Source organism: Chiloscyllium punctatum, chromosome 10 (assembly GCF_047496795.1).
Source record: "Chiloscyllium punctatum isolate Juve2018m chromosome 10, sChiPun1.3, whole genome shotgun sequence".
NCBI classification, from domain to species: domain Eukaryota; kingdom Metazoa; phylum Chordata; class Chondrichthyes; order Orectolobiformes; family Hemiscylliidae; genus Chiloscyllium; species Chiloscyllium punctatum.
Genome location: NC_092748.1, coordinates 62,879,541 through 62,905,400, shown reverse-complemented (window position 1 = coordinate 62,905,400; position 25,860 = coordinate 62,879,541). Strand labels below are relative to the sequence as shown.

General features: G+C 40.3%; 1 protein-coding gene across 10 annotated transcripts in view; it reads right to left on the bottom strand.

Moving 5' to 3' along the window:
• LOC140482230 (formin-like protein 2) overlaps nt 1-25,860 on the bottom strand; it is a 266,679-nt gene that overhangs the window by 46,855 nt on the left and 193,964 nt on the right. For all 10 annotated transcript variants that reach the window (XM_072579344.1, XM_072579343.1, XM_072579349.1 and 7 more), the window contains exons 6-10: nt 24,306-24,458; nt 13,914-14,022; nt 12,523-12,599; nt 11,117-11,210; nt 2,267-2,341 (exon numbers count right to left, since the gene is read on the bottom strand). In XM_072579344.1, coding sequence (XP_072435445.1) covers nt 2,267-2,341; nt 11,117-11,210; nt 12,523-12,599; nt 13,914-14,022; nt 24,306-24,458 — 508 coding nt within the window. The remainder of the gene's footprint in view (nt 1-2,266; nt 2,342-11,116; nt 11,211-12,522; nt 12,600-13,913; nt 14,023-24,305; nt 24,459-25,860) is intronic.

Below are 25,860 nucleotides of genomic sequence, written 5' to 3'. Positions count from 1 at the left end.
TCAGGTGAAGTGTACTTCAAAAGCCTGCGATTTTGAATAACCTGTTGGATTATAACCTGGTGTCGTGTGATTTCTAAGCTGCTCATTAATGTGCAGTTTTGGATTCCACCAAGGCCACCAGCTTTGACCTCATTATAATCTTATTCAAACATAGAAAAAAAAACAGCTGAATTCAAGAGATGAGGGGAGAGGGCCTGCTCTCAATACCAGTTTGCCCAAGTATGATATTATGCAGCACTAGTAAAATGGAAGTCAGTGGAAACCAAAGGCAAAATGGAGCCAGACGTAACACAAAGGCAGACAATTGTACTTCTACAACTTCAATCATCTCATCTTCAGGATATCTTTGCAGGAATTCCTCGGAGTAATGCTCAACCATCTTCAGCTGCTCCATTAATCACTATCCCGCTATCATAAAGTGTGAAGTGGAGCTAATTGTACAATATTCAACATAATTCACCTCTCCTCAGATACTGAAGTAGCCAATATCTACATGGAGAAAGACTTGGACAACATCCAGGCTTGCACTGAAAAAGAACAAATAACATTCATACAAGAGTGCCAGGCAATCATCTCCAACAAGAGATACCTCAACTATCTCCCCTTGATACTCAATATTATTACCATCACTGAATCCACCACTGTAAACATCCAGGATGTTATCACTGACAATAAACTTAACTAGGCCAGCCATGTAAATACTATGGCTACAGGTCAGAGGGAATTCTGCAAAAATTAACCCAACACCTGTTACACCAATGCCAGTTGACAATTTACAAGACATAAGTCAGGAATATGATGGAATACTCTTGACCATGACATGGCATGGGGGGCTTATTTTCCTTCAACTACCATGATGTGATACTTATGCTCGATACCTTAAGATACGAATGAGATGTGAGACACCAGTGAATTCACTAAACTTTTATTTCAGCACCTGATACCTACATACCACAACAGCCACAAGCACTTGCACCTCCAGGTTCAAGTTAAATACTTCATTGTACTGAAGCATGTTTCCCCTTAGCATGTCTCACTGCAAGAACACTCCATGAGATGGTGAGGAAACTTTTCTACCATCACGTCACATGTCAGCACACAGGACACCACGAGCATGTCCTTTAAAAGATATAGTAGATATCCGTTATGAGGCATAATACAACAGTCTCTACCTGCCCAGATAAGTGCAGGTCTAACAACAGGTCAGAAAGAGTCAATATCATCGAGGACAGAACAGCATACCTAATTCGATTAGATTCCCTTCAGTGTGGAAACAGGCCCTTTCAGCCCAACAAGTCCACACCGACCCTCCGAAGAGGAATCCACCCAAACCCATTCCCCTACATTTACCCATGAGTAATGCACCTAACACTATGGACAATTTAGCATAGCCAATTCACCTAACCTGCACACCTTCGGACTGTGGGAGGAAACTGGAGCACCCGCAGGAAACCCACGCAGACACAGGGAGAACGTGCAAACTCCACACAGTTGCCAGAGGCAGGAATTGAACCCGGGTTCCTTGTGCTGTGAGGTAGCAGTGCTAACCACTGAGCCATCTTGCCGCCCCATCCACATTAATCCACTGTAATTGAAACCCCATCCACATCAACTCCTTAAATATTCCTTAAACATTCCTTAAAACATTCATTCCCTCCACACAGTCACAGAGGGCAGCAGTGTGTACCATGTTCTAAAATGTACTGTGGCAACTTGCCAGGCTTTCTCCAACAAAACACATGAGGTCCACAACCAATACAATGACAATACCAGATGCATGGGAACTCTACTAAGTTCCTCCCCAAATCACACACCATGCTGATTTGGAACAATATTGTTGCTCTTTCACAATCATTTCATCAAAATCCTGAAACTCCTTCCCTAAAAGCACTCTGGGTGCACCTAACCACTGGGTCAGCAGCCATTCTAGAACATGGCTCAACACCACATTGTTTTTGGGGAATCAGGAAGGGTACTAAGTACCAACCTTGTGAGATACACACATAAAATATCCATTAAATGAGAAAAAATAAGTTACAATGCTGCATAGATTCAAAAGAAAAATATGCACTGTTAAGCAAAAAAAAAGTTGAGATGCCTGAAGATCAAGTTTATAACTATAACCTCAGTCATTGACTAATCCAACATTTTCTTAATTATGTCTATCCACAGTGAAAATCAGCAGGAAATTCATCTGGAGGGCTAATACATTGTAACAAAGAACTCATGAAGGGTGTGAGATTAATTGAGTTCATGTATTGCTTACCATGAAGTCAATGTTATTGTCTTCGTTTCGGAAATGTTCCATTAGCTTTTCAAAACGGTGCTTTTCACCACACACCTGAGGTGACATAAAGAGAAAAAAAATTAAACATTCAGAAACTCAAAACAATAATAACATTCCATTTAAACACTAGGGGGTGCTCTATGTATAGATTCTGAACCATTTTAATGAGCATATTGCTGTATACAGTCAATGATACCCACTATAATTTTCTCTAAGTGTTGGTAGATCAGCTGGGAAATAATAGTTATTTCTCTCAAATAAACAAATAAATAGTCAGACAGCACACAATCTACACAGTTGATTCTACACTGGTGCTATGTAATCTAGCTATGCTTCTATTTCTAAACCTGGGAGGTAACCTTAAATGTTCTCTTCATTGGGAATTCTAATTCCAAGCTCTGCCTTATCCAAAAAAAAACCAAACTGTGTGATTTGCATAGCAAGGAGATGCAAGAGCTTCTGAATGAGCAGAAGGTGGAAGTCTCCCAGCTCCGTGTTGCCAAGGTAACCGGAAGAGTTTGCATTCAAGCTTCCAAGACCTATATTGTTTGCAAGTCTGCGACTGGAGACTTAAGGTTCTCACTCTCCAGTTGACAATAATGAGGTTTCACAGAAAGAGAGAAAGGCAAGTCTTTGGATCTCAGACCCAAGAAGTTTAAGGCAAGCCAGACAAATTAACACATGACTGTCCATGCTTAAGAGTGGGTGAGCAAAATATATGCCAAAAAAAAAAATTGGTTCGGGAAAAGGCCTTCATAAATATTCTGATAAACTGCAAGATGTCCCTAAACCAATGGTTCATTTTGTGAGAATACTCAGTGAAGATACAGTACAGTTGGGGGTTGGTTGCATGGAAAATCAAAACAGGTAAAGAAGATCGGATAGCAGGTTAGCGATGGGTTCATAATTACCCAAAAATAAAAGGACAGAATGTGCGAATGCCATATTGTACAAAGGAACCATAAATGTGTACATAAACTTGATTTTAGAACAAACTTAAAGGCTTCATATCTTTATGCACAAATATTCTGAATAAGGTAGATGAATGTGTGGTTTTGTGGGGGGGGAGGTGTTGGTGGCCATTCACAGCTCTGGAGTGATTATTAACGTGTCCAGAACAACTAATAGGTATGAAACATGTCATTGAAAGGTGGATGGGCAGAGGGGTGTTCATAAGAAATGAAACAAAATTCAATTGATAGAAATAAGTGATACAGGGTCCAAAGCTGCGAAACCTGCATGGGTACAGTTGAGGAAACCTTGAAGAAAAGTGGCCCTGGTAGGAGTTATGAACCAGCCTGCTAGCAGTAGGCAGGCTGTGGAGCAGAAGGTATATCAGGAAATAGAAAGGCAAGAGAGAAAGGTACTATTACAATATTCATGAAAGACTTCAAAATGCAAGTGGACTGAGAAAATCAGGTTGCTAACAGATCCCAAGAAAAGGAATTTGTGAAATGTCTACAAGACAGCTTGTGGTAGAGCCCACGAGGGAGCAGGCAATTCTGGATTTGGTGATCTGTAACAAGGCAGATTTGAGAGCTGAAAGTGAAGGAACCCCTGGGGACACTGACTCGCCAGTAATACAATTCACCCTGCAGTTTGAGAAGGGGAAAGCTTCAATCTGATGGTATTACAATCAAGTAAAAGGTAACCACAAAGACGTGAGGGAAGGGCTGACAGGAAGGGGAGCCCAGCAGGGAAGGTGGTGAAACAGCAATAGCATCAATTGCTGGGGATAATTTGGGAGATACAACAGAAATTCATCCCAAGAAAGCAGAAACATACTAAGGGGAGGATAAGGCAACCAAGGGAAGTCAGGGACAGAAAAAAAGCAAAGGAAAAAACATACAATGTGGTGGAGATTAGTGAGAAGCCAGAGGATTACGAAGCCTTTTAAATACCAGCTAAAGACGACAACTAAGTCAGCAATAAGATAGGAGAAGCTGAAATATGAGAATATACTAGCTAGTAATATAAAAGAGGTAGAAGTGAGGCCATTCCTGATGAAGGGCATATGCCTGAAACGTCAACTCTCCCGTTCCTCAGATGCTGCCTGACCTGCTGTGCTTTTCCAGCGCCACACATTTTTACAGTAATATAAAAGACGACTGCAAAAAGTTGTTTAGATATCTAAAAGGTAAGAGAGAGGGAAGGCTGCACACTGGACTGCTGGAAAATGAGGCTGGAGAAGTAGTAGTGGGAACAAAGAAATGATGGAGGAACTGAATAGGTACTTTGTATCCATTTTCACAGTGAAGACATCAGCATAATACCAGGACTTTGAGAGAGTCGGGGGCAGATGTTGAGTGTAGTGACCACCACTAAGGAGTCATGATTTGGAGATGCCAGTGTTGGACTGGGGTGTACAAAGTTAAAAATCATACAACACCAGGTTAGAGTCCAACGGGTTTAATTGGAAGCACTAGCTTTCGGAGTGCTGCTCCTTCATCAGGTGGTTGTGGAGGACACAATTGTAAGGCACAAAATTTATAGCAAAAGTTTAGAGCGTGATATAACTGAAATTATACATTGGAAAATACCTTGGTTGTCTGTTGAGTCTTTCATCTGCTCAAATACCATGATAGTTTCACTTTTCTCATATGTAAATCACAAAACTTTTTTTAATATAAAGTTACATTCTCAGGTTAACTGTAACAATTAGTGTTACAGTTGAAGATGTTAGCCCCTGTGTTCTCTGTCTGTGCCATAATGTTTAGATGGATTTTAATCTAAAAAGTGAGTTAACAGAGTCGTACATGAATCCATGCAGTTTTTGAGCAAAGTACACTGTAACTCTGCAAGTACAAATTCACCCCACAAACGTATATGTGTGCGCATCACTCTGGGATGGGGGGTTGAGAGAGTAAGAGAGAGAGTGTATATGTGAGTGTAGAATGTCTAAGTCTGTGAGGGGATGCATGTGTGAGTGTGTCTCTCTGTAGGAGTGTGTGTGTGTGTCTGGGAGAGTGAGAGAGAGAGAGAGTGTGAGTGTGAGAGAGAGAGAGAGAGTGTGAGAGAGAGAGAGAGAGAGAGAGAGAGAGAGTGTGAGAGAGAGAGAGAGAGTGTGAGAGAGAGAGAGAGAGAGAGAGAGAGAGAGAGAGAGAGAGAGAGAGAGAGAGAGAGAGAGAGAGTGTGAGAGAGAGTGTGAGAGAGTGTGAGAGAGAGTGAGAGAGAGTGAGAGTGTGAGAGAGAGTGTGCGCGTGTGCGCGCATGTGCGCGCGTGTGCGTACAGTGCAATGGTGGTCGCCTGTCGTGTGACATGAACCCAAGGTCCTGGTTGAGGCCCTCCCTATGGGTGTCTTACAACTGAGTCCTCCACAACCACCTGATGAAGGAGCAGCACTCCGAAAGCTAGTGCTTCCAATTAAACCTGTTGGACTATAAACCTGGTGTTCTGTGATTTTTAACCACTAAGGAGAAGATGCTAGGGAAGCTGAAAGGTCTGTAGGTGGACAAATCTGAGGGTCCACACCCCAGGATTCTGAAGGGGATAGCTAAGGAGACTGGTGAGGCATTAGTGATGATACTTTAGGGTTCATTGGAGTCAGGGGTGGTCCCAGGGAACTGGAAAATAGCTCATATAACACCCCTGTTTAAGAAAGAAGGAAGGGAGGTAAAAGAATGGAAATCATAGGCCGGTCAGCCCGAGCTCTGTCATTGCTAAGATTTTATAGTGTTATTAAGGATGAGATTGCTGAGTACTTGCAAGTGTACAGTAAAACAAGGCTGTGTCAGTACAGCTTTCCCGACAAGATGCTGCACAGGAGGCTGCTCAATAAGCTAAGCCCATGGTGTTAGGTGCAGAAGGCAGAGCGTAAAGATACAGAATGGCAGCTGGTGATTACTGGAGATCAACGGGTCCTTACTGGGACTTCAACAATTCACCTTATACATTAATGATCTTGATGAAGGAACTGAGGGCATTGTTGCTGAGATGGCAAATGACACAAAGATAGATGGAGGGTCAGGTAGTGTTGAGGAAGCAGGGATGCTGGAGAAAGATTTGGACAGGTGAGGAGAGTAGGCAAAGTAGCAGCAACTGAAATATAATGTTGGAAAATGTGAGATTATGCATTTTGGTTAGAAGAATAGAGCAAAAGGGGAGAGATAGCGAGAGATAGGCGGGAGAGCGAAAGATAGAGAGAAAACGAAATCAAGTCCAACGTGACTCTTTCCAAAGCTCCAAGATCACCTTCTGGTCCAGATTCCACTTTGTGGTGCAGGAGGGAATGTGTTCACATTTCTTCGACCAAAGATACACACAGAGAGCTCAGTGATCAGCAACCTCAAGGAGAAAGCTCACAGTCTGATGTACTGAGAATCAGCAAATCTGCTCATGCTAAGTTATACCATGTCAACTGGACAGACAGCACTACCGCATGACCTTTCCTCTGTCTTTGTTGTTATTATGCAGGAGATTTGTAATAAAGCACTAACTCTTGATGAGTTGACCTTCAAGTCCACGGAAAAGTGTAAAACCCTCAGAAGTAACAGCTTAGTGACTGAATTGCACTCAATTCTGTAGGCCAGAATTTGACCAGACACAGCAGGAAGTGAATGAGAGCAGGATTTTGACTGGCAACTCATCAGAATCCATGAGGTAAGGCAAATCATTCTCTTCTCCAAGCAGAAGGGAAATCAGAAACTGGTGGTCCATTTCACTGTTTAAAGCAGACCACTAAATTCTGTCCAAGCTCATTGCTAATTAAGTCAAGGCTGCTCTTGATTTGGTGATCCATTCTACTCAGCCCTGCAGTGTACCCAGCTGGAAGATCTCTGATAACTTTACATTATGTGGGGATACCATCAGTAATGTGCATGATGGTGGGTGCTCACCTGCCTCACGAGCTTGGACCAGGACATGGTCTTTGACAGAATATCATACATGTACATGGTGGATGTGCTCACCAAAAAACATTTTGTTGATTGGACCCAGTGCTCCATTCAAATATCAGTAAGGCAATTTCAATCGAAAGTTGGAAATCAGAAAGCTTTACATTCAAATCTAGAATCAGGTTTGAACTTGCACCCCGCCCTGTTTGTGTGTTATTTTGATCCTTATGTCAAGTCTATATGGAAGAAGGCAGTTAGAATGGTGATAATCCCAGGCACTGGAAACACTCAGGTCAAAGTTGCTACTGTCAGTGCACTGCACTGAACATTTGCGACAAGTTCAAATTGGCCTCGAGAGCCACATTTTTGGCTGGCCAAATATTCCTTTGACCCCTGCACCTTCAGGTCAGACTACCTAATGTAACTTTGAATATTGTTCAGATCCCCAGAACCTGGAAGGAGCATGCAACTATAGTAAAATAGAAACTAGGCAGTCAAGAGCAACCTTCCTTTCCATTGTGACTAACTATCTGGGTCATTGAGACACTATGTTGCAGTACGTACCGCAGATCTGACCATATCCCACTCCTGTGCTATGGCGATCCCACAAGCCTAATCTCCTGCTTTCGCTGGAGATCAAAAATGGACAATATCTGCACAAACATGATATACAAATTTCTAAACATAGCAGGAACATTGTATCTAACGTAACCCTCATCCTGGCCACTTTTGTGTGTGGCTACATCAGATTGCGCGTAGACCCTTAGAACACAAACACCAACAGTCACACTGTGCAAACATTCCACCTGTCCCTGGGTGTTATGAGGGATGTATCTGGTCAAGTTTCATTGAATTGGACAATGCCCCAAAACCAGCCCGCAAGAAGGAACTTCTGTAAAAAAACACCTTTGACGACATATCCACGAGCTAATGATTCACACAACATTCTTGGAGGCACTGTGAAAAAGGAGGTGCTGGGCCTGTAGAATTGTTTCCTGGGAAGACTGTCAAACCAACTGACAATGTCTCATGACCAGAACTTTCAAGCAAGCATGTAGGTTGGTTGGCAGTGAGTAGAACCCTCCTTGCCAGATCTTTCCTGCGTGCTGGGAGGATTCTAACCATCCACATGTTGCCCTCGAGGTGGGCTGTGGTGGTGCAGAGGTGCATCTCTTTCTAAAATGTGCTTTTGCAAAGTAGGCCTGGCAAAAAGATGCAGCTTCAAGTTTTTAAAAAGTGACACAAATAAGGAAATAAAGTGCTGTACAACTATTCCAAGGATACACACAAATCATATAAACATCAACCAACAAAAGGTGATTTCCAGTGCAAAGAGTCATTTGCAACTCAATGTTCCTAGCTGACGCATTACAAGGTCCAGGATGACATATTAGCTGTTGCAAAGGTACAAAGGAAAAGATCGCTGTCTTAGCATTCTTCCTCCACAGTGAACCTGACAGAAACTCTTTGGGCTATATATTTGACATCATGGACACAGTAAATATTGACTATAACTGTAAGTGGAGTAAACTATGTACAGTATTGAAAGAAACAGAGTTGCTTTGTTCTTTATAAAATGAATTGAACACTTGTGTTATGTGCTTAAATAAACCATATGTAGTGCAATTTGTATTAAAATCCAAGTAAATTTAAAAAAAAGCAATTTTCATATGTTGGAGTGTCACAATCATTATCAAGCATGTTGCACTATTAATGTGAACAGATGCTAGGTGGCTGAATTAAATTGTATATAGGCTTAGTACAGATTTACCATACATATTAAGGACAATGTATTTACAAAGCAGTGAGTGGTTAGATGAGCTCATATTCAGCAAAGTGCAAAGGCTTCATTAATTGTTGTACCACTCTGAATTGCTCACTTTAACTACAAGCCATAGTTTAGTTTAATGTCATAATTTATTGTATGATTTTCAATATTGCTAAGGTCTTTGAAAGTATGTGCAATTATATTGTATTTGCAAATAAATTAATTGACTTCATGACAAAATTTCTGCATTACAGAAAAGAAGATTATTAAGTGGACTACTTTATTAATAAGTAGTATATGTAACAAAACAGTGTTCATAAGCAATAACTTTGGGGAAAGATGGAGAATTTTATGACATACTGAATCACTGGTTGAATGCAAATATTCTTTGTCCTTTCATCTAACTCCTGTAGCATATCCCCTCATTTGTTAGTTTTAAGTACACTCTGTCCTATTACTGACATGAATGCTCTTAACTTCTTTGTCATCATTTCCTCCACAATTATTTATTCCTTAAGATCCCATTTTTCTTTTGATTATGCCAGTGTCATCCTTTGGAAAGATAATGAGAATTATAGAAACTTCTGATCAATGTGGCAGTGCCTGCATTTACTGAGTCCAGGATACGCAATTCTTTTTAAAATGGTCCTGCCTCAGGACAAAAGCTTCTGGTCAATAAAAAAAACAAAGTAGTATTATTCTCTACCACTATAGTTCTTAATTTCAGATATCGCCAATCCAGTGGCACTAACAGTAGTGCTAATAATATATGCTGGGCTCAGAAAATGTGGATCAGCACCTTGTGAAAGCATAGTTGTTCTGTTATTTTGCATATCTAACCTAGTGCTTTGCTACATATAAAACTTGAAAAATTGCACTAAATGAACTTACAATTTAGGAACATAAACTGTCGGTAAATGTTGACTGATCAATTATGGCCTCTTTAGGTCATTGTATGAAAGCTCATGTTCAGCTCCTGACTCACATGGTTAACATCCAAAATGAAGGATCCATGAGCTAGTAACACCCTTTTATTTTCATACTATTGTCATAAGAAGAAAATGTACTGAGTGTCAAAGCAGTTTAAGAAGTGGTGCATTTGTAAACCAACAAAGTGCCTTTTGTTAGAAGTAAACAAAAGGCTAACTTGAGAAAGAAATGTAAACAGCTGATCTTCAAGATTTTTGGTGCATGTTTCTTCTTGCGCAGTTTCAACCTGAGCCAATCACAGAATTCTAGGCTCAAGGTGGGAAAGTCCTACTATATTTATTTCTTTCTGCATTTTTAGCCAAGAGTCAACTTGCTACTTTTAAAAAAAATTGAGAGAAAGGAGAGTCGTTATTTAAGTGAGCAGTCTGGACAGAAACCCAAGACCTTCTGAGAATGCAACCTCTGCTGCTGAGGGGAGTGTCTTTGCAGCACTCATCAGAGTTGAGATAATACTTTATAAGTAATAAGCTCTTGAGAAATGGCCTCCTTTGCAAACATTCAGTCAACAAATATCCAGGCAAACAGATCATACCAGGTACTTTCACATTCAGTGAATGATTTTCTTTCTTAAGGTAGTTGTGTCATTTTCTTAAAAATATAGTTATTTGTCGCTAGTATAGTTTAGGGAACAAATCTGTTCCATTTCAGAAGCTTTTCTTTTTAGTACTCAAGAGATAGACCCAAACCACTTCACAAATAAATTATAAAGCAAAATTAAACACTGGACCATCTTCTGAGATATCAGGGTCACCAACAAAACGCTTGGTCTAAGAAATAGATTTAAAGGGGCATTTTAAAAACAAGAATAAGTAGAAACATGAAAAGGTTCAGGGCTGGAATAGGTCTTGATGGAACTAATGACATAGGGAGCAGAGTATTGGATGGCATTATGTTTACAGAAGCTGGATTATTGGTTTTGACTAGATGTAACGAAAGTACAAATGAGGATTTCAACTACAGATGGGCTGAGGCAGGGACAACATCATGCAATGTTACAGAGGTGAAAAAAGCAGTCCTCGCGATGGCCTGTGGTCAGAAGCTAACCTTGGAGTCTGCGAACTCTTACTTTAGAATAAATTGGCAAATTTATAAAATGTAGGTGTGACATTTACACTTCAAACATACTAGACTAAGAAATGATGGAAAAAATCTTCAGTGTAAAGCAAGATGAATCTTGTTTTTAAAAAAAACTGAAATCATACTCCATGTTGCCTTTCTCCAGGGAAAAAGTATCTTACCTCTTTGAAATTATCAAATGCTAATAAGATTATTTCATGTCCTCCTCTGACAAGACAAACAGCTGCTAGAAGTTCCAAGACAAGAGCCTTTGTCCTATAATAGCAACAAACAAAAATCATTAAAAGGACCAGGATAAGTAAGGCTCTGGTTACACCACTTCTTTTGTACTGAGGAGCTCACAGATAAATGTTTCCTGTGTTGAGCAACAATGGTACTTATGATTGAAATGGTTTAATTGAATTCTGTAAAAATTGCAGTTCAGCCTCTTTTCTTCAAAAAAGAAACATCTAATATTAATATTCAACATATCCCATTAAAAAAGTGATACATATAAACACATGATAACTTATCGAGCGACAAGATGCATTGGTGGCAATTTTTGACACACTTTCAGACACTAAAAAGATCTTCATGGGGGTCCTGACAGGATCTTTGAAGTGGTGACTTCTTGTTAAAATGGCTGCCCACAGTATTATTAAAGGGCTGGCTGCCACTTAAAGTTATTCATCTACAAGGCATTTTGGTGGATAATATTTGATATAATATCCTTTCCTAAAAGTGATGAGCTAATTGAGTGTATACAATTAATTTCTGAAGATTATAAGATACTTAAAAGATATACCATCTTTTAATGTTCACTTGTTGCTGGAGGATTGTAAGGGACTTTTAAAACATTCTAAAAATTAGACATTGTAGGTTATTTTGCAAGGTTTCAGCCACACACACATTAAAATTCATTCAATAATTCCCTGAGGACCACAGATTGAAATAGCAAATGCTGTGTGATTTTACCTTAACTGGATAGCTGCTACAAAGCACTAAGAAAAAGGAACTGTTTAGTTAGGGACATCTAGCTAGTCTGCAGGAGTAATGAAGTCAGTCATGTAGCTGTGCAGATCAAAGAGAGGGACAGAGAGTGAGTATAGGACCTCAGACATCGGGATCTCCAGTGCAACATCTAAGTATCTATACACACTCTCGCTCACAGTTTCTGAGCCATCCGGAAATGTCCGCTATCCATCAACTACCCCCTCCAGACCTTAATGGCAGTGGTTTTGTGAAGCCTACATACATTGCTCCATGAAAACTGCGTCCAATTAGTATTTGAGTACTAAATTCGTAAGTGTTTATTTTACCACCTTCAGGAAAGGTAAAATTACTGCAATTCGCAAGTCTGATAAGAATTGTATGCTAGAATTGGGTTTTCAAACAACTACTGTATTATTAGCACAGTGCCCATTTATAGCACCTATTTTCATCCAGTGAATAAGATAATAAATATCCTATTCTACTCAATGATACATAAAATTCGAAAAAGTAACTATTCAATCTATATAGTACCATATACATTTTTCTGAAATAGTGTTAAGTCACAATGTGTTTTCAAGTGAGAAGGATATCTTACCTAGGATTCTTATTGTTCAGACTCAGAGCAATTTCATTAACAGCATGTGGATGTGACATGACCATGTTAAAGCCATACTGCAATGAAAGGGACAACATCACTGTGTATGAATGAAAGACCACCGTTATGAACATTTTATTCAATAGTCAGTATAATTTATAATGCCTCAAAAGGTGTTGTCCAGAAAATGCTAGATTAACACTTGCAGAGAAACTACTTCAATATCCAATACCTCATGAGCTTGGTATAGTGAGCCATTAAAGAAAGGTTACGCATTCCATCTCATTGTAAATAGAAGTTGTGTTATCGGGAGTCTGATTTTCAGAAGCCATGTTGCGTTTTGCTGCAAGTCTCCAAGTCTGGTAGCCATTTGGAAATTATAACTAATAAGTTGTACAAAATGTATAGTTTCAATTTAATCAGTGGATTCTGATTGCATATCTGATTGAAAGTATGTATGAAAATTTGATTGTTCTCCAAGGCAAGAAAGGTTGATCATGGATAAAGTTTCGGATTATAAATCCTCCTTGCATATTTGTTGCATATGAATTATTGAATAAACATGTTGGACTTTCTTAAAGACGTAATGACAGAAAGATTAGTTTCCACAGAAAGACAATTGAACATTAAGTACTTCAAGATATTTCCTCCAGAAAGATTATGACACACTGTTTTTGATTTCCTGATATTTTGAACACTTTTGGAAAGATGGAAAACTTCCAGGAGCAGTGTCCAAATCAGCCCAAAACCAACAAATATCATTCTCAAGATTCTTTAGATTGGCCTAGATGGTAGCTACACCCTATGCCCAAATATCTTATTTCAGACTTTTGTCACCACGACACCACCCCAGATCTTCAGAGGTGACCTGCAGTGGAAAATCAATCAGCACTGCCCGAGTATTTGAAGCAATCATGGTAACATCAAAATCAATTTACTCAGGAGTTACAAACTGGACTGAGGCAATGGTTAGTAAGTGGGGTCCAGCACAGCTCAAAACCAAAACCAGCAATTTCCTAAGGTTGTCACAGAGTCCTCAGGCCTACAGGTTTACGAAAAAAACTGACACAATTAACAACAATGAAATCTGTTGAAGACAGAAGATTTCAAGTCTGAGGCTGGAAACAACAGATTCTAATGTGACATTCAGGTCTAAAGTTTATTTTGGTGCCCTGTTTTACATAGTTTTATATATATTAAAGGCAACTACATTTAGTTTTATGAGAATGCAGACATAATGATAAATGAAGTCAAGCCTCTATTTTGTTCAGTAGATGTACAAGGCTTATGGCAAATAGGCACAATTGTTTATTTAAATCTTCTCTGCATTCATTGTAAGTGGACAGGACAAAGTAATAAAGTATTAAAACAACGGAAAACTTGTAGTGTACCTGATAGTTCATGATTGCACGCAAGCACATGATGCAGACATGAACATCATCTTTCTTGCTCACTAATCTAGAATTCTTCAGCGTCCTTCTGCTTGGTAAAGTGTTGAATCTAAAAGTGGATAATGCAAAGATACTTAAAACATTGAAATTGTGAATAAAACAAAAAAAAATTCATATTATATAGGTACAACATATGAGCATCAACTAAATCAACAAGGATCGAAATGTTTCTCCACAACATTATAGCTTCAGGATTCAGACAATAAGAAACTGGACAACATCATATTATAGCCCTCAGCAAATAGTTCAGGCTTGGAGGTACTTTAAGGCAAAATAACCAACATTGTACTTCCTAGTAACACCGTATATGACTACAATTATGAGAACAGTATATGTTTGCTAGAATATACTCGAAAATACAAAATTAAACAAAGCAGAAAAAAATTAGCAATTCTGGCTTAAGGGCTTTCCTACATGAAAAAAAAAACAAACCATTAAACAAGCATTGAGAAAACCATTGTACTTCTATATGTATGATTTCTATTAGCAACGAGTGAATGAGCTGCACTGAGTCATAGAGATGTACAGCATGGAAACAGATCCATCAGTCCAACTTGTCCATGCCGACCAGATATCTTAACTTAATCTAGTCACATTTGCCAGTACTTGGCCCACACCTCTCTAAACTTTTCCTATTCATATACCCATCTAGATGCCTTTTAAATGTTGCAATTGCACCAGCCTCCGCCACCGCTTCTAGCAGCTCATTCCATATAAGCACCACCCTCTGAGTGAATAAGTTGCCCTTTGGGTCCCTTTTAAATTCTTCCCTTCTGACCATAAACCTATGCTCTCTAGTTCTGGACTCCCCCACTCCAGACCTTGTCAATTTACCCTATTCATGCCCCTCATGATTTTGTAAACGTCTATAAAGGTCACCCCTCAGCCTCTGACCCTCCAAGGAAAACAGCCCCAGTCTATTCAGCCTCTCCCTATAGCTCAAATCCTCCAACCCTGGCAACATCCTCGTAAATCTTTTCTGAACCCTTTCTAGTTTCACAAAATCTTTCCAATAGGAGGGAGACCAGAGTTGCACGCAATATTTATCATTGTACAGGATATGCCACCATTCACTCCTAATCGCTTTTTCTGTGCATGCGACCTCCACTATCAAGAAAGACAACAACTGCTCACACAGGAGAACATCACCAACTCCAACAAACCCTCCAAACTGTCGGCTATCCAGACATGGCTAGATATGGTCATCCCTTCCTTAGGTTGGGTCAAATTCCTGGAGCTTCTTACAGAATAGCATTGTGGGAGCATCTGCCAGGGCTTATCCTGGCAGCTTGCCATTACATTCAAGTGCAAACAGAGACAACCAATAAATGCTGTCCTTACAAGACACCCACAACCTGAGAATTAATTGCTTCAAATATTGTGCACAGAGTAAGGTCTCTTGCTAGCCAATCAGATACTTACTGACGCAGCCTCAAGCCGTTGGTCTAAGTTGGCCTTCACCAAGAAGAAATCCTGTAGCAGAGGATGAAAGCTCTCCACTACCTAGATTCATCAATGGAGCCCCCCAGAGAGGTGAGTGTGGGATGGGGATTATATTGAGGGGGTCAATGGCAAGGGTGGGTGATCTGGGGTGTGGTTGGTGAGGGTGGTGGTGGTGGTGGTGGTTGGGGGGGTGGGGGGGTGGGGGGAAAGAGATCAGAAGCATATGATGGAGATGGATCCAGTTGGGCCCTTTACTCAGCACAGAAGACCTGAGAGATGCTACCCCTCCCTTTCTTACTGCTGCGTGAACATCAGCAATTGCAGGTTGAGGCCTTGAAGTTGCCCGCGAGGGTCTAATTTATCTCCAGGTGGGATGGGGTAAATCTCACACCTACCTATCGTCACTTCTGAAATACCCAGTCCTTCTGAGTGCAAGTCCTGCACTAGCAGATGACAGTTCAGAGGAAGTGGCCCAGAATATCCTTAATTGATGCCTACACGGTCTTTTAGGCAATTAAGAAAATGACAGTAAGGCCTGCAGATGCAGGGCTTCATCAGTCTCGTTTGGGGATCTTCACTACAAGCTGCTTGGCAGCTGTTGGAGGTTACTGTTGTCGTTTAGTTTGCTGATGAAGCAGTAATCCCCATCTCGATCTGCACTACATTCATAGTTGCACCAAGGACTCAACAATCTCCATGCGAGAGCTCGGAGTTTGTACCATTTTTCCAAATGTATGTTGTACAACAAAGGTTTTCACACTATGTTACAACTAGAATTCTGTCAGTAAGCCACCATGATGGCCACCTACCAAAGAAATGTCTCCCTTCCTGATCCTTGCGTACTTAGAGCTCAGTGTGTATGTGACAGCTTCCAGTCCCAGCTATGCAAATGGTTGTGAAATGGGAACATCAGCTCTCACATTTAAGAGCGTTGTTCTCATTACTCTCCAGGTTGGTTAGCTGACATGAGGAGGAGGCATGTAGCAAACATGACGCACTGGTCATAAGGCCATAATTTTAAATGCATATTCTTAGATAATGTATGACCTGTTAGTAACAGTCAAATTGAAGTCACATGATGGTATTACTAAATCGGTGTTGGCCTATTTTCAGTTGAATCCTTTTATGAAACTATTGTACAGGGCGCTGGTGAGACCGCACCTGGAATATTGTGTGCAGTTCTGGTCTCCAAATTTGAGGAAAGACATTCTGGCTATTGAGGGAGTGCAGCGTAGGTTCACGAGGTCAATTCCTGGAATGGTGGGACTATTTTATGTTGAAAGATTGGAGCGACTGGGCTTGTATACCCTTGAGTTTAGAAGACTGAGAGGGGATCTGATTGAGACGTATAAGATTATTAAAGGATTGGACACTCTGGAGGTAAGAAACATGTTTCTGCTGATGGGCGAGTCCTGAACCAGAGGACACAGCTTAAAAATAAGGGGTAGGCCATTTAGGACAGAGATGAGGAGAAACTTCTTCACCCAGAGAGTGGTGGCTGTGTGGAATGCTCTGCCCCAGAAGGCAGTGGAGGCCCAGTCTCTGGGTTCGTTTAAGAAAGAGTTGGATAGAGCTCTCAAGGATAGTGGAATCGAGGGTTATGGAGATAAGGCAGGAACAGGATACTGATTGAGGTTGATCAGCCATGATCATAATGAGTGGTGGTGCAGGCTCGAAGGGCAGAATGGCCTACTCCTGCACCTATTGTCTATTGTCTACAAAACTATTAATGTCCTCAGTTTATTTCCAGAGTCCCATGTCCCTCCTCATGTGTAGGCCAGAATTACGGTGACCTGTGCGAACCCAAATGTCTGCAACTCCCAGTCCCCTCTGATTCATTATGAGGTCCCACCCTCTCTCTTCAGTTGCCCATTATCTATCACCATTTCTTCACAAAGTTAGTACAATTAAGCTCAGCCCCAGACTGGGGTTGCCACTCTCCCAAGTACACCATAGACTGCACCCTGATAAGGCCTGGAGCATTACTGACAAAATGCCCAAAATAGACTGTGGGCTAATTCCCTGATTTGAGAGGATAACGCCTAAAGACAACAGCCCACAACCATAGTGATGTCTCAACAGCACACAGAGACTACCTATAATTCCCAGAATAGTTGTATTTGAACCTGCCAAACATAGCATGACCCAATTCTCCAGCCTGTAGGCCATAGTTGCCTGATCTCTGGGAAGACAAAGAGTTGACTAACCATGGCCATTCCCTGGACTGGAATCAGATGAGCCCTTTAATCACTATGGTGGTACCCTTGACTGTGATCTCCCCTAATCCTACTATGCACAAGACTTTTAGACATGGCCATATGCTTGGAAGTTGTACAGTATGCTTGCAGCATAAATTGCTGGCACATGCTGCAAGTTGTGATTGACATAGTATTGTGTCGCAATGTGACATGTCCACCCCCTTGAATGTTCAGTGCTCCCCACTGTGACAAGTTGCCTACTTCTTCCCCTGAATTTAAAAGCAATGTGAGCTACACAGAGATTGGTAGGTCCATAAGTCAGTGCTGAATCAGTAATGGTGCATTGAAAAAACACTGGGAACTGGATGGAGGCTGGCAGCCTCAAAGTAAGCAGAAAGTTGTCGAGTGCTGAGAAAGTAAGATATATCCTACATAGGTACATGTATGGCCCTGTATGCAAAGGAACCAAGCAGAAGCACACAAATCATAAGCATCCCTGAGTTCCAAAGTAAAGTGTGAAAATGCTGAAGTGGTGTGAGATTTGGTCTGAGAGTGGGCTTGATACTGGTTTGTCAAAGGCGACTTGTGTGGATGAAGGGTTAAGGTGACTGGTGGCCTTGAAGCATTCAGGGACGTTGGTCAGAAGAAGCAATGGCTTGGTGTTCATGACAAGTATTCAATGAGCTACGATCACCAGGTACCCATCCTGATTTACACCTCAGGAATCCACACGGTCTATTTTCTCCAGGAAATAACACATAAATAAAACATGTTGGCACTTTAACAAGACACAAGTGTCTTCAGGGCCTTCCCTGTCATTTGCAAAATTGCATCAACAGGTAGTGAGAAGCAGAAATGACAATGTGGTATAGTGTCCAATTTTACAACCTTGAAGACTGAAACTCTGGTCATGGTCACAATCATAACATGAGAAAATATGGTAGTTAATTTATGCACAGCAAGGTCCTACAAACAGAATAAGATTGACCAGACAACCTGTTATTTCATGTATCGTTGGTTAGAGAATAAATGTTATCCTGGACACTATGAAAACTGCCCTGCTCATCTTCAAATAGGACTGTTTCATAGCTACTTGAGCGAGCAGAAGGCGCTTTGGATTAATATCATGTCTGATAGAGGAAATCTTTGACAAGTTCTCACCCAAATGGCACCCTGGAATTATGTGCATGCCTTCAGAGTGGCACTTGAACCTAAGTTCACCTCACTCAAACGTCACTATCAAATGATTGACACTGTTCAAGTGAAGCTTACTATATGAAGTATCAAAGGGCTACAAGCAAATAGTTAAATATGATCTTCAAAATAAAAAAATGGTTTTGCACCATTCACACAGTTTGTATGCAATGTGACAAAACTTTTACATGGCTCTGAACTGTTTTCACTTCATGTTTAAATAAAAATTAGGAAGAATCTTTTGAGAGGTTTAATTTTCTAAATAACTTCAAAATTACAGGAAAAAGCTTACGTTATGAATCAGACAAAAACAACTTCACGTCACTCATGATTTTCACTGCTCCATTCGATGTTACAGGTAGTAAACTTAAAAACTCAATTTTCTGGCAATCATAAGTTTTCTTTAAAAAGTGTGTTAATGTTTCTCAAATATGCTTTACACCACTGCACAAATCAAAGATAGAGGCTATTTGTATGATACGTTTAGCTTCCCTCAAAGTAATATTGAATGTCTCTGGAAGACTGCAGAAGATGGCCTTCTGCTACTCTGCATTTGTATTTTCGGTAGAGATCCTTTAAGTAAGTTATTCAGTACAGGAAACAGAAGTACAATGACTTAACTATGAAGTAAACTAAAGCAGACTAAAAGAACACTCCTGTGGTTTACTGGCGCAATGCTAGAATGAGTCAACACATTTTGGCTCATTGCAGTTCTTAACTCGATAATATCCCCAATATGCTTTAAATCACTGCTGCAGTTTACATCATCGTCTGCCTCTTCTAATGCCTTTACACTACAATATTGCTCCCAAACAACGAATGCTTTCATAATTTCACATGGTTAAAATACAAGTCATAATCAAAATCTCAATTGCAATTTGCTACATGTCAGTTCACATGTTTGACCTCGTTCCAGTGTAGAGAAGTTTCGTGAATTACAAAGAGAAAGATAGTCATGAATGATCAAGTTCCAAACTCCAAGAACACTGACTTATCCTCTTGCATAAAATTATTTACACAAAGCCAAGTTGGGATTGGTCCTTTCATTAGCACTTTGTTTAGGTAAATAAGTGCAACAACAGGAGAAGGGGTAATACATTCAAGAAGAATTAATGATTTTCCCTGACTGAACAACTCTTTAGCTGTGGGTTTTGTAGAATTATATAGAATATACAACCCAGAAGCAGGTCCTCTGCCCAACCAGTCTGAAGATATGAGTCAAGAGCATGGTACTAGAAAAGCACAGTAAGTCTGACAGCACCCGAGGAGCAGGAGAATCGACGTTTCAGGCAAGAGCCCTTCATTCCTGTTGAAGGACTTTTGCCCGAAACGTCAGTTCTCCTGCTCCTTCAATGCTGCCTGACCTGCTGTGCTTTTCCAGCACCACACTCTCGATTCTGATCACCGGCATCTGCAGTCCTCCCTTTCTCCAGTCTGAAGATATGTGTATTCCACATGAGCATCTCCAACTCTTCCTCACATATTTGTGTCAGCACACAGCCCAGTAACTGCTTCCCCCTTACAAGTTTTTCTAGCTTAAAAATGAACTATACTATTTGCCTCAACCATGTTAGTGTTATTGATTTCCACATTCTCACCATTCCTTAGGTAAAGAGGTTCCTTCTGAATTCCCTGCCTGAATTCTTCACTACTATTTTAAAATGATAGCTTCTCTTTTGCTCTACCCCACATGTAAACATTTTGCTCTGATTTCTCTGTAGAAACCTTTCAGAATTTTAAAGACTTCTATTGGCCCAGCCTTCTCTTTTCAGTTGAAATTTAGGTTGTATGCTAGAACGGCATCACTGAGCTGTCCCCAGGCCTTTCTGCTAAATCCAGCATGTTATCCTTGCTCTAAACTGATCAACTCTCAAAAGAACTGGTTGCTTGTGAATTGCCACTGAGGTAAGGTGCTCTGCCCAAAGAACCACACCCGGCACAATTCACAGATTCTCAGGGATGATAGGATAAAATTAGAAAGGGAAAGAAAAGAATGGGGGTAGAGTAAACATTTTCTTTAAAAAGATTAAAAAGTAGTTGGGAAAAATGGACCTCCCGGATATTAGAAGGCATCAATTAAGTTCCCTTTTATCTTTCATAAGTGATTGGGCATGTGCGGACTCGGCATCAATATGGATGGACATTGAGGCCTCTCAAGCGAAGTGTTCTCTTATCAAACTGTTGGTTTTAGACTAAATGAGGATAGTTGTGGAACACTGCTGTAATCCAATAGTTACCAACACTGTCAAAGCGTGGAGGGCAATGAGGCGGATGGAGGGTAATATGTGTAAAACATCTTTTCTTATTCCCATAGTTGGCATGCCAGGTTTCTGGCCAGGGACAATGAACCCCGGGTTTCAACTCTGGGCGAACAGGGGAGTTTCTTGTTTAGGGGATCTGTTTGAGGGTGAAACTATGATGTCCTTTGATCAAATAATCCTTAAGTATGGACTATTGAGTAGGGACCTCTTTCATTTCTTCCAAATTACAGATTTTATCTGAAAAGAGACTAAGTTATTGACAGAGTGTTACAGATCTGATGCATAGAGTGGGTGCTTCATTCTAGGAGCACTCTGAGTATTTTGTATCATCTTCTGGATTAGTGGTGCTGGAACCACTAGGTGATTGGGGGAGGGGATGAAGGTGATAGATCGGGGGCGGGGGGAGAGTGGAGTGGATAGGTGGAAAAGAAGATAGGGGGAAAAGAAGATAGGCAGGTAGGACAAGTCATGGGGACAATGCTCCCCCACTCACCTATTATACTCTATGCTACTTTCTCCACTCCCACCCTCCTCTCACTTATCTCTCCACACTTCAGGCTCTCTGTCTTTATTCCTGATGAAGGGCTTTTGCCTGAAACATCAATTTTACTGCTCCTCGGATGCTGCCTGAACTGCTGTGCTCTTCCAGTACCACTAATCCAGAATCTAGTTTCCAGCATCTGCAGTCATTATTTTTACCTATTTTGTATCATCTGTTGAGGGGAGGTTGCTTGGGTGAAATCGAGTGAAATTGGGAGGTCTGGGAAGGAGTTAGGAGTTGAGATCACTTTGGAAACTTGGGAGGATATCTGTGAGAATGTGAGGAAGATTTCAATCTGTAATAGGACCCAAGCTCTGCAGTTAAAGATTCTTCATAGAGTTCATCTGGCACCAGATCATCTTTCAAAATTTAAGGAGGGAGCATCTTCAATGTGCCCCAAATGTAAACTAATCACAGGTATCCTCACCCATTATTTGTGGTCATGCCATAAGCTTTGTAGATATTGGAGCACTGTGGCAAGAGCAATAGAGAGGGTCTTGGGGATCGAAGTGAAGGTGGTCCCAGTCTCTCTTCCCCTGGGTTTGCCAAATTTAGCTTCCTTAGATGTACATGGGAGAAAGCTTTTTAACATCTTCACTTTTTGTGAGAGGAAGAATATTCTGATATGCTGGATGTCTGAGAACCCCCACAGGTCTGTCGGGGTGGCGTAAGTTAATTATGGAATGCATCCCTTTGGATTTTCTCACAAATATGGTGCACCAAAAAATGGGAAACTTTTATAAGACATGGTAGCTTTTTTTGAATTACCTGGAAGCAGATCTGTCTGCCATTTTAATTAGGGCCTTAGTTTAGCCATGATGGTTTGGTTTAGTGAACCTGATGCCCTGAGATGAAGAATTTTGAACAAACGTGGGTGTAATAATTATTGGTCTCGAACGTTGGGAGTGATGGTTTTGTTGGGCTGAGCACTGTTATTTATTTATTGAGTTGTAGTTAGTTCAGTTTTGATTTGTTCTGTAGAGTAGGTTATTATTGTTATGGTTGTCATAATTTTAATTTGTCATATCTTTGTAATTTTATAAATTTGTAAAGAAAACCTTTTCAATAAAAATATTTTTAAAAAGATTATAAAGTAAAGCAATATGAAAAAAACAGCCTATTTAACATTAATGTAAACAGTAAAATACAATCATTTAAATATAATAACTGGCAATGTGAAAGGTAAAGATTAAATGTAAATTGTAAAACCACATTATATGCTTCTGGGTTGTCACCTTAATAATTGAAATTGCAATGGCTCACATGTTAGAGATGTCTGTGCTAGACAGAACTCTGGGATGATGTTTTCTATTCACTACAGAACAATGGTGCCTTTTAGAATACGCTTTAAAGATCATACTGTAGATTTTAACAGCAACTTAGAAACAAACTAATCCAGTGACTGGTAGATAAATACAACTGTTCCTTAGCTGATGTGAAAAGCATATGTAGGATTCACAGATCTTGGCAAGCCTTTAGTTGCAGTCATATTGAATGCTTATGCACCATTGTTGATCTTCCAAAGGTTTATCTCACTTTACATTGAGCAATAACCGCTGATCAGTAAAGATTTTAGTTCAGCACAACCAACATAAAGGCTCAAACTCATTTCATCACAGCAGCAAACTCTGCAAGAACAAAACCTAGAATGAGGATAGTTTCAGGAGAAGTGGTATGAATAGAATAAGTTATTGTGTCTATAACTTATTAGAATTAGCAATGTAAATCCTCTAATGCACTGTGATGACCAATGATTGGTGCAATTTGTAATAGGATTACTTAGAATAACTTATGTTTAGGGATCAGTTAGCTGTATGACTGGTATGCAAAGTAGAGTGCCACCAACAGTGTGGGTTCAATTCCCACACTGGCTGAGGTCACCAAATAGGTTTCATACTTATCAACATCCCCCCCGCCCCAAAAGCCCAAGGTGTGGTGACCCCCCCAAGTCAAATTCAACATCGGTCATCTCTCACTAATGAGAAAGCCCTCCTCTCGGACTACAACAACTTTACATCATTCACAATAAGTCACTGTCATTGTAAGTATTAGAAGTTGGAGTTTTTTGTCACCTTTTGTTACTGATTTCTCCACTTTATTTCAACATTAGATTCCCAGCTCTGGACTAATATCTGGGGTTGGCAGGGTTCAACCCTCAAAACATTCTTGGGAACAAGTTTATCTCAGGAAAATTATTCCTCAACTCCCTTAGCCTATCTGGCCAGAAGTGGGAGGGGCAACCTTTGAGGATAAAACAAACTAAGGAAGGGAAAAGTTGAGCTTGACCAACCAACTCAACCAGTAAGGAACTTATTCTCACTTGCCAAAGACAAACGCTGGCTGCAGTGGTGCACAATGTTTCGTTGAGAAACACAGGGTTGGCTCTGCAGCGGTACAGATTAGAGAAAATAAAGGTATGAAGCAAGGTTTGAAACATTAAAAAAAATTGTCCTCCTAGTACAATGTATGCACACTCAGCTGCAAAACAAATCTACTAACATTTACGTAGGAACTTGCAGGTTGAATTAGCAAGATGGAAAATCATTTAAAACATTTAGTGGGTTTATGATCCTTTAACCAGTATGTTTCAGCCTGCAAGGATGTCAGAATGAGGCTTTCCCCATAAAGAGACCTGCATAAAATTATGATCAAATCCCTAGTTGAAAGAATAGACGTTTTTCTGATGTCGGCCTACCGTAATGTTGAATGCCTGGAAGAGCGGGCCAGGGTGTTACCAACTGGAGAAGGCAGATTACTACCTCGATGTAAGTCCTCAATGGACCGGCTCCAAGGTTTGGATTTGTCCACTGCATTCTCCACATTATTTTCCACACTTTCAAAATCAAATCTGAAGTCAAATTACAAAAACTAGATTTTAAAAAATATGCCTTCATTAGTCAAAAATATGTCAAACCTGTCTGACACTAAACAACAAAAGGTTATCTATCTAATGGATAAATCCCAGAGTGTATATGGCAGTTCAGCCTGATTTTAATAAATCCTGGAATGGGAGGCAAGTGGTTTTAATTGGACTTTGCTCCCTGGGCAAATTATTAATACTACCTAAATAATCTAACCAAACAGAGGATGACAATCGTTATGTTATAGCAATAAGAAGTTACTTTCTCACTTTTAATTTTTAGCTAATCTTAAATATAAATCATGCAGACATATAGTTACATTAATATAGACAATACTAGAAGGGCAAAAGTTTCACATCTCATAAATCATATCATCACAATACTTACATCAGCATTTTTAACCCTGTACCTGAAGTACATTTGTACCCAATAAGTTATGTACTGTCCCTGTTCCTACCATATAGTGTCATAGAGATGGACAGCACGGAAACAGACCCTTCCGTCCAACTTGTCTATGCCGACCAGATATCTTAACCTAATCTAATCCCATTTGCCAGCACTCGGCCAAAATCCCTCTAAACCCTTCCTAATCATGTACCCATCCAGATGCCTTTTAAATGTTATAATTGTACTTTTCCCTCTCACCCTAAACCTATGCCCTCTAGGTCTGGACTCCCCCACCCCAGAGAAAAGAATTTCTCTATTTATCCTATCCATGCCCCTCATGATTTTATAAATCTTGATAAGGTCACCCTTCAGCCTCCAACGCTCCATAGAAAGCCACTCCAGTCTATTCATCCTCTCCCTTTAGCTCAAATCCTCCAACCCGGGCAACATCCTTGTAAATCTTTTCTGAACACTTTCAAGTTTTACAACATCCCTTCAATAGGAAGGAGATTAGAATTGCACACAATATTCCAAAAGTGGCCTAACCAACATCCTGTACAGCCGCAACATGACCTGCCAACTACTATACTCCATATTCTGACCAATAAAGCAAAGCATACCAAATGCCTTCTTCGCTACCTGTGACTCTACTTTCAAGGAGCTATGAACATGCACTCCAAGGTCTCTTTGGTCAGCATCACTCACTGGGACCTTACCATTAAGTGTATAAGTCCTGTTAAGATTTGCTTTTCCAAAATGCAGCACCTCGCATTTATCTGAATTAAACTCCACCTGCCACTCCTCAGCCCATTGGCCCATCTGATCAAGATCCCATTGTTCTCTGAGGTAACCTTCTTCACTGCCCACTGCACCTCCAATTTTGGAGTCATCTGCAAACATGATTAGACACATGCAATCTTTAGCAGGATATGTTTCTAAGTAGTGTATGATTACTGAATAAAGCCTGTAAAATGTTCTTAGGCATTATTTGGAAAACAAAAG